Genomic DNA, 9,274 nt, shown 5'->3' with positions numbered 1-9,274 from the left:
TTAACATGTATTTAACATATTTAAACATATATTTAACATGTATTTAACATATTTAAACATATATTTAACATGTATTTAAACATAAATTTAACATGTATTTATACATATATTTAAACATATATTTAAACATATATTTAACATGTATTTAACATATTTAAACATATATTTAACATGTATTTATACATATATTTAAACATATATTTAACATATATTTAAACATAAATTTAACATGTATTTATACATATATTTTAGTCATCACAAACACAGACCTCAGCTCTGCTTCATGAAGCTGGGTGTCAATCACAGTCTGCATTCTTCCATTTAAACATGTGGTCTGGCTCATTGTGGTCTCTGAAGACCCCGACAGAGGGTTAAAAACTGGACCTGGACCACTCAGGCTCAGCCCGGCTCAGCCCGGCTCTGAAAGGAACTTTCCAGAAACCTGAATCAGTGCCCACGTCTCCAGCCGGTTCGGTGATGTGCATAGCCTGACGTGTGTACATCCTGTCAGAGTTAGTGTGTGCTGATGGACGTGCAGCTTCACATCGTGTGTGTGTGTGTGTGTGTGTGTGTGTTTGGACAGCTGTGTGTGTGTTGGCGGGGGTTTGTTGTCGCGTCCGTGAGCAGAAGCTCTGAATAGTTAGCCGTAAAGAAAGAGCTACCACCGGCTAACCACCCTTCATAAGCCCCGCCCCATTTCTCTCTGTGCTCCAATCAAAGCTAAGCAAGCCTCAGTCAACTTCCTCCTTTCCTGTACTTATTCATGCTACGTGTTAGCTCCATGTTAGCTCGACTTCTTAAGGTAGATAACATTAGCAACAAGCTACAGGCTACATCAACCCTTTGTTAGCTTCTTCGCTAGTATTCTGTTATAGAACAAAACATTAGCTAACTAGCTAATTTAGCCACATCGATCGTTAGCTAGCTCGTTAGCTTACCTTTTGCTAACAGATAGATAACTAGCTAACTAACGATTAATAGTTAGCTATGGTTAGAAGATAAAACGCAACACACACATCTTAGGTTGGCTAATATTAGGAAAATCCTAGCTAACTAGTTAAATAATCTTTATCAATCATAAACCTGATAGTTAGCTAGTTAGTTAACTAGCATTTTGCTACAGAGAAAACACCAGTTAACTTCCTACCTGGTTACTTCTAATAGTTAATGCAAAAACTAGCGAGCTAATTTACATCAATTATTAGCTTAAAATGTGACACACGTTTTTCTTGAATCATCTTCAAAATTTAGTTTTATTGATTGATTTATTTTTTTGAGGATCTAGTTCATCGACATCCATCGTTGGCTAAGTGTGTTAGCATGCATTTTGTAACAGGCTATAAGATGTAACTATCTTTCTAACGATTAATGTAGATTAGCTAGGTAGCTAACCAGTGGTTTGTTCTGTACCAAACCGTTAGCCGATAAGCTAACTAAGGATTGATGTACATTAATTTGCTAGATTAGTAAGCTAATATTAGCTAACTTAAGGTTTCACTTTAATCAGCTAACACAAAGCTAACACAAAGCTAACATGTAGCTGACACGAAGCTAACATGTAGCTAACACAAAGCTAACATGTAGCTGACACGAAGCTAACATGTAGCTAACACGAAGCTAACATGTAGCTAACACAAAGCTAACATGTAGCTGACACAAAGCTAACATGTAGCTAACACAAAGCTAACATGTAGCTAACACAAAGCTAACATGTAGCTAACACGAAGCTAACATGTAGCTATGAAGGGTCAGCTGGACACCTTATATACTGACACATCAGCATGTGCATGCACCTTCAGAAGCTCCACACAGACTGTTGGTGGACTGAAGGAGGAGAAACTCAGGACAAGGAGGCTTTTGTCACCTCCCCCGCTGTCCTCTCTTTGCCTCCCCCCTTCCTCCGTCTCTTGCTCTCAACCTTGCAGAGGTATTTCTGAGGAATGTCACTCTCACCAGATTCCTTGAAAGCCTGGAGGAGGGGAGGGAGGGAGGGATGGAGGAGGGGAGGGATGGAGCAGGGGAACGAGGACAGCTGGAGGAGCTCGGAGAGGTTTCCACCGTCACGTCCTGTTGGCCTGATGGGATGTGACATTAATATTAAAGTACTGACTCAGGTTTTCCATCTGACAGAACTTCATACATTTATTTAAGTAACGTCATTTTTAAGTGTGAGTGATGTCCAGCTGTACTCGAGTATTTACTCTGATTACATTACTCATGATCAATCATCATCCAGGTCCCCAGCAGCAGCTGATATCAGTGACTAGTCCAGCAGCAGTCAGCCCAGAACCAGAACCAGACCCAGCAGCAGCTGATATCACTGCCTAGTCCAGCAGCAGTCAGCCCAGCTCGGCGTCTGTCTTTCAGCCTTTTATTTCACCAAGCTCTCACCAACCACTAAAAGTCAGTCCCACATTTACTCTTGTCCGGCGGCTTCTTGCTCGCTCACTCTCTCCTTTTCTCTTCTTAGCTTCCTCCGTCAGCGTCCTCTTCACTCTCTCCTCCTCTGCCATCATGTCCATAGAGGCTGCTGAGCCTGGTTACACTGCTAATGTTCGCCCAGCTCAGGTTCTGGCACGACACTGGCTCCCCATGTTGATTTTTAATGTTTTGTAGAAAAAAAGCAGCAACATGTTGATGATGTCATCAGTTTGTTTTATAATTGGTCATTGGATTGATTCTGACTGACGATCACTTCATCTGTGTGTGTGTGTGTGTGTGTGTGTGTGTGTGTGTGTGTGCAGAAAACCTGCTGGTCATCACCGCGGCAACAGAGGAGACAGACGGCTTCAACCGCTTCATGAGGACAGCCCGAGAGTTCAACTACACTGTGAAGGTAACACACACACACACACATACACACACACACACGCCTGACAAGCACAGTGAATTTATGTGATGATGATGAAGATGATGGTGATGATGATGATGATGGTGATGGTGATGATGGTGATGATGATGATGAAGATGAAGATGATGGTGATGATGATGATGATGGTGATGGTGATGGTGATGATGGTGATGATGATGATGATGATGATGGTGATGATGATGATGATGATGGTGATGATGATGGTGATGATGATGGTGATGATGATGATGATGATGGTGATGATGATGGTGATGATGATGGTGATGACGATGGTGATGATGATGGTGATGATGGTGATGATGATGATGGTGATGATGATGATGATGGTGATGATGATGGTGATGATGATGATGATGATGGTGATGATGATGATGGTGATGATGATGATGATGACGATGGTGATGACGATGGTGATGATGGTGATGATGATGATGATGATGATGATGGTGATGATGATGGTGATGATGATGGTGATGATGATGATGATGATGGTGATGGTGATGATGATGATGATGGTGATGATGGTGATGATGAAGGTGATGATGATGATGATGATGGTGAAGATGGTGGTGATGATGATGATGATGGTGATGGTGATGATGATGGTGAAGATGATGGTGATGATGATGGTGAAGATGGTGGTGATGATGATGGTGATGATGATGATGGTGATGATGATGATGATGGTGATGATGATGATGATGATGGTGATGATGATGATGATGGTGATGATGATGATGATGGTGATTATGATGATGATGATGGTGATGATGATGATGATGATGATGGTGATGGTGATGATGATGATGATGGTGGGGTGTGTGTGTGTGTGTGTGTGTGTGTGTGTGTGTGTGTGTGCGCGCAGGTCCTGGGTCTGGGTGAGGAGTGGAAGGGGGGTGACGTGGCTCGGACGGTGGGTGGAGGTCAGAAGGTCAGATGGCTGAAGAAGGAGCTGCTCAAACACTCAGACAACAAGGACATGGTCGTCATGTTTGTAGACAGGTAATAACACACACCTGTGTCTGTGTGTGAGTGTGTGTGTGTGTGTGTCCTCATTTCTCTTCTTGTTTTTCCTGTCTGTCACTATGACGACGGCAGCCCAGTGATGGGCGGAGCCTCCAAGCCTGTACAGGCAGAATGGCTTTTATTTTGAAACCCTCAGCAGTCTGAGGCTTTTATTTTGAAATCCTCAGCAGTCTGAGGCTTTTATTTTGAAACCCTCAGCAGTCTAAGGCTTTTATTTTGAAACCCTCAGCAGTCTGAGGCTTTTATTTTGAAACCCTCAGCAGTCTGAGGCTTTTATTTTGAAACCTGTCTCCACAGTTATGATGTGATCTTTGCGTCCGGTCCCGACGAGCTGCTGGCCAAGTTCTCCCGTCTGGGTCACAAAGTGGTTTTCTCGGCCGAGGGGTTCTGCTGGCCCGACCAGAGGCTGGCCTCCAAATACCCAGAGGTGCATTCTGGGAAACGCTTCCTCAACTCAGGAGGTGAGACGCCATCACGTATCGTACTGATCCTGATCCTGGAAATCCTGGAACTCCTTTAACTCCTTAAAATCCTTAAGCACAGTCTTTCTAAATATAAACCAGGACATCGACAGGTAACACTGACCTGTGTGTGTGTGTGTGTGTGTGTGTGTGTTCAGGGTTCATTGGCTTTGCGTCTGACCTCAGTACGATCGTCCAGCAGTGGAAGTACAAAGACAACGACGACGATCAGCTGTTCTACACCAGAATCTACCTGGACAAGACGCAGAGGGTAAGACATGACTCATCGTTTACAACATGACTCATCGTTTACGACATGACTCATTGTTTACGACATGACTCATCGTTTACAACATGACTCACCTTTAAAGACATGACTCATCATTTACAACATGACTCATCGTTTACGACATGACTCATTGTTTACAACATGACTCATCGTTTACAACATAACTCATCATTTACGACATGACTCACCTTTAAAGACATGACTCATCATTTACAACATGACTCATCGTTTACAACATGACTCATCGTTTACAACATGACTCATCGTTTACAACATGACTCACCTTTAAAGACATGACTCATCGTTTACAACATGACTCATCGTTTACGACATGACTCATCGTTTACAACATGACTCATCGTTTACAACATGACTCACCTTTAAAGACATGACTCATCGTTTACAACATGACTCACCTTTAAAGACATGACTCATCGTTTACAACATGACTCATCGTTTACGACATGACTCATCGTTTACAACATGACTCATCGTTTACAACATGACTCACCTTTAAAGACATGACTCATCGTTTACAACATGACTCATCGTTTACAACATGACTCATCGTTTACAACATGACTCACCTTTAAAGACATGACTCATCGTTTACGACATGACTCATCGTTTACAACATGACTCATCGTTTACAACATGACTCACCTTTAAAGACATGACTCATCGTTTACGACATGACTCATCGTTTACAACATGACTCATCGTTTACAACATGACTCACCTTTAAAGACATGACTCATCGTTTACGACATGACTCATCGTTTACAACATGACTCATCGTTTACAACATGACTCACCTTTAAAGACATGACTCATCGTTTACAACATGACTCATCGTTTACGACATGACTCATCGTTTACAACATGACTCATCGTTTACAACATGACTCATCTTTAAAGACATGACTCATCGTTTACGACATGACTCACCTTTAAAGACATGACTCATCGTTTACAACATGACTCATCGTTTACAACATGACTCACCTTTAAAGACATGACTCATCGTTTACGACATGACTCATCGTTTACGACATGACTCATCGTTTACAACATGACTCATCGTTTACAACATGACTTATCGTTTACGACATGACTCACCTTTAAAGACATGACTCATCGTTTACAACATGACTCATCATTTACAACATGACTCATCGTTTACAACATGATGATGATGATGATGTAATTTGTCTCTGCAGACCAAGTACAACATGACTCTGGACCATCGCTCCAGAATCTTCCAAAATCTGAATGGAGCTGTTGGTGAGACACACACACAGACAGACAGACAGACAGACAGACACACACACACACACACACACACACACACACACTCAGACAGACACACACACACACACACTGATCTGAGTTGGTCTGTGTCCGTCAGATGAAGTCGTCCTGAAGTTCGAGAGGGCGAAGGTCAGAGCGAGGAACGTTGCCTATGACACACTTCCTGTCGTTATCCATGGCAACGGACCCACCAAGGTAAGTGACCAATCACACGGTGTGGTGGTGATGTCAGCAGAGCAGCACACTCAGAGATCCAGTTTAAAAACCAGCAGTGAGTTCACAGAGAAACAGGAGCTGATTAACACCACCTCCCCCTCCCCCTCCACCTCCACCTCCCCCTGGAGACTGAAACCCAAACTTCAAGTCTTTGAATTGAAATGGGTCAGTGTGTGCACTGATCACAGACACACATGAGAGGGATCTGATCCAGCACCAGCTGAATGTTTGGAACAGCTCACCTCATTCCCACGCTCAGACAGCGCTCAGACAACGCTAACATAACGCTCAGATAACACTCAGACAATGCTCAGACAACGCTAACATAACACTCAGATAACGCTGGTTTCTGTCTGTCTCTCTGTCTGTCTCTGTCTGTCTCTCTGCAGTTGCAGTTGAACTATCTGGGGAACTACGTCCCCACGGCGTGGACGTTTGAAGAAGGTTGTGGGATCTGTGACGACAACCTGATCTTCTTCACTGACGTACCTGTACGTACACTCACCTGAAGACGCTGTACCTGTTTGATCCACACAGTGTTTGAAGTCTGTGTGTGTGTGTGTAGGACGATGAGATGCCTCTGGTGTACGTGGCTGTGTTTATTGAACATGCTACGCCCTTCATGGAGGAGTTCTTGGACCGACTGACGACCCTCAACTACCCGACAGAGAGGATCCGCCTCTTCATCCACAACAATGTACGACCCGAACAGAAGCACAGTCTGCTCTGTCCACATCTGTCCACATCTGTCTTCATCTGTCTTCATCTGTCCACATCTGTCTTCATCTGTCCTCATCTGTCCACATCTGTCCACATCTGTCTACATCTGTCCTCATCTGTCCACATCTGTCTTCATCTGTCCACATCTGTCTTCATCTGTCCACATCTGTCTACATCTGTCTTCATCTGTCTTCATCTGTCCACATCTTTCTTCATCTGTCCACATCTGTCCACATCTGTCCACATCTGTCTTCATCTGTCCACATCTGTCCACATTTGTCTTCATCTGTCCACATCTGTCTACATCTGTCGACATCTGTCTTCATCTGTCTTCATCTATCTTCATCTATCCACATCTGTCCACATCTGTCTTCATCTGTCCACATCTGTCTTCATCTGTCTTCATCTGTCTACATCTGTCTACATCTGTCTTCATCTGTCCACATCTGTCTACATCTGTCCTCATCTGTCTTCATTTGTCCACATCTGTCCACATCTGTCTTCATCTGTCCACATCTGTCCTCATCTGTCTACATCTGTCTTCATCTGTCTTCATCTGCCTACATCTGTCCTCATCTGTCTTCATCTGTCTTCATCTGTCCACATCTGTCCACATCTGTCCTCATCTGTCTTCATCTGTCCACATCTGTCCACATCTGTCCACATCTGTCTTCATCTGTCTTCATCTGTCCTCATCTGTCTACATCTGTCCACATCTGTCTTCATCTGTCTACATCTGTCTACATCTGTCTTCATCTGTCCTCATCTGTCCACATCTGTCTTCATCTGTCCACATTTGTCTTCATCTGTCTACATCTGTCTTCATCTGTCCACATCTGTCTTCATCTGTCCACATTTGTCTTCATCTGTCTTCATCTGTCTACATCTGTCCACATCTGTCCACATGTGTCTTCATCTGTCTTCATCTGTCCACATTTGTCTTCATCTGTCTTCATCTGTCCACATTTGTCTTCATCTGTCCACATCTGTCTTCATCTGTCCACATCTGTCTGTCCTCCAGGTGGTGTACCATGAGCGTCACATCCAGAAGTTCTGGGAGCGTACTGGGAGAGTTCTGTTCCCTGACGCCGTGCTGGTCGGACCTGAGGAGAACCTGCAGGAGAGCAAGGCCAGAAACATGGCAGTGTGAGTGGACCTGCTGTGACACATGTCCAACACAGAACTGTAGAACCGGTCCAACATATGAGTGTGTGTGTGTGTGTGTGTGTGTGTGTGTGTGTGTGCAGTGAGGCCTGTAAGAAGGATCCAGAGTGTGATTACTACTTCAGCATGGACTCTGACGTGGCCTTAACCAACCCCGACACACTGAGGATCCTCATGGAGGAGAACCGGTACGTGGCCCGTGTGTGTACACCTGAGAATACACAGCAGTACTTTATAGTACACAGCAGTACTTTATAGTACACAGCAGTACTTTATAGTACACAGAGTGTGTGTGTGTGTTTCAGGTCGGTCGTCGCTCCCATGTTGTCCAAACACGGGAAGCTGTGGAGTAACTTCTGGGGCGCTCTGAGTCCTGAAGGGTTTTACTCCAGATCTGAAGATTACATCGAGATCGTCCAGGCCAAGAGGATGTGAGCGCACACACACACACACACACACACACACACACACACACACAGGTAAACATGCTTCACCTCACCTATGCTGTGTGTGTGTGTGTGTGTGTGTGTGTGTGTGTGTGCAGTGGTCTGTGGAACGTCCCGTACATCTCTCAGGCTTACCTGATCAAAGGCAGCCTGCTGCGGTCCAAACTGTCCCAGGTCAGCCTCTACGTGGACCAGACCATGGACCCAGACATGGTGTTCTGCAGGAGCATCAGAGACCAGGTGAGGACACGTGACGGGGCCGCGTGGGTCAGAACACGTGACGGGGCCGCGTGGGTCAGAACACGTGACTGGGCCGCGTGGGTCAGAACACGTGACGGGGCCGCGTGGGTCAGAACACGTGACGGGGCCGCGTGGGTCAGAACACGTGACGGGGCCGCGTGGGTCAGAACACGTGACAGAGTCAGAGATGATGCAACATGACACCCTAATGTCTGTCTCTCTCTCTGTCTGTCTGTCTGTCTGTCTGTCTCTCTGTCTGTCTGTCTGTCTGTCTGTCCACAGGGTGTCTTCATGTTCGTGTCTAACAGAGATGAGTTTGGTCGTCTCGTGGCGTCCTCTAACTTCAACACGTCCAGACTTCACCCTGACATGTGGCAGATCTTCGACAACCCAGTGGTCAGTCTCACACACACAAACACACACACACACACACACACACACACACACACACACATAAAGACTCAGGCTGACTGTGTGTGTGTGTGTGTGTGTGTGTGTGTGTGTTTCCAGGACTGGAAGGAGAAGTATG

At 44.9% G+C, this 9,274-nt stretch overlaps 1 protein-coding gene across 1 annotated transcript in view; it reads left to right on the top strand.

Annotated features, from left to right (window-relative positions):
- plod3 (procollagen-lysine, 2-oxoglutarate 5-dioxygenase 3) overlaps positions 1-9,274 on the top strand; it is a 13,254-nt gene that overhangs the window by 2,020 nt on the left and 1,960 nt on the right. The window contains exons 2-15 of the mRNA XM_027276437.1: positions 2,745-2,836; positions 3,738-3,874; positions 4,196-4,359; positions 4,518-4,630; positions 5,869-5,932; positions 6,057-6,154; positions 6,565-6,666; positions 6,741-6,872; positions 7,917-8,041; positions 8,143-8,247; positions 8,365-8,490; positions 8,604-8,745; positions 9,028-9,141; positions 9,256-9,274. The exon at positions 9,256-9,274 is cut by the window's right edge and continues 53 nt beyond it. Of these exons, the coding sequence (XP_027132238.1) occupies positions 2,745-2,836; positions 3,738-3,874; positions 4,196-4,359; positions 4,518-4,630; positions 5,869-5,932; positions 6,057-6,154; positions 6,565-6,666; positions 6,741-6,872; positions 7,917-8,041; positions 8,143-8,247; positions 8,365-8,490; positions 8,604-8,745; positions 9,028-9,141; positions 9,256-9,274 (1,533 nt within the window). The remainder of the gene's footprint in view (positions 1-2,744; positions 2,837-3,737; positions 3,875-4,195; positions 4,360-4,517; positions 4,631-5,868; positions 5,933-6,056; positions 6,155-6,564; positions 6,667-6,740; positions 6,873-7,916; positions 8,042-8,142; positions 8,248-8,364; positions 8,491-8,603; positions 8,746-9,027; positions 9,142-9,255) is intronic.

The sequence above is a fragment of the Larimichthys crocea genome, unplaced genomic scaffold, assembly GCF_000972845.2.
Source record: "Larimichthys crocea isolate SSNF unplaced genomic scaffold, L_crocea_2.0 scaffold378, whole genome shotgun sequence".
Lineage (NCBI taxonomy): Eukaryota > Metazoa > Chordata > Actinopteri > Sciaenidae > Larimichthys > Larimichthys crocea.
The sequence above is the reverse complement of the archived record's forward strand: the minus strand, read 5'-3'. Positions and strand labels throughout refer to the sequence as shown.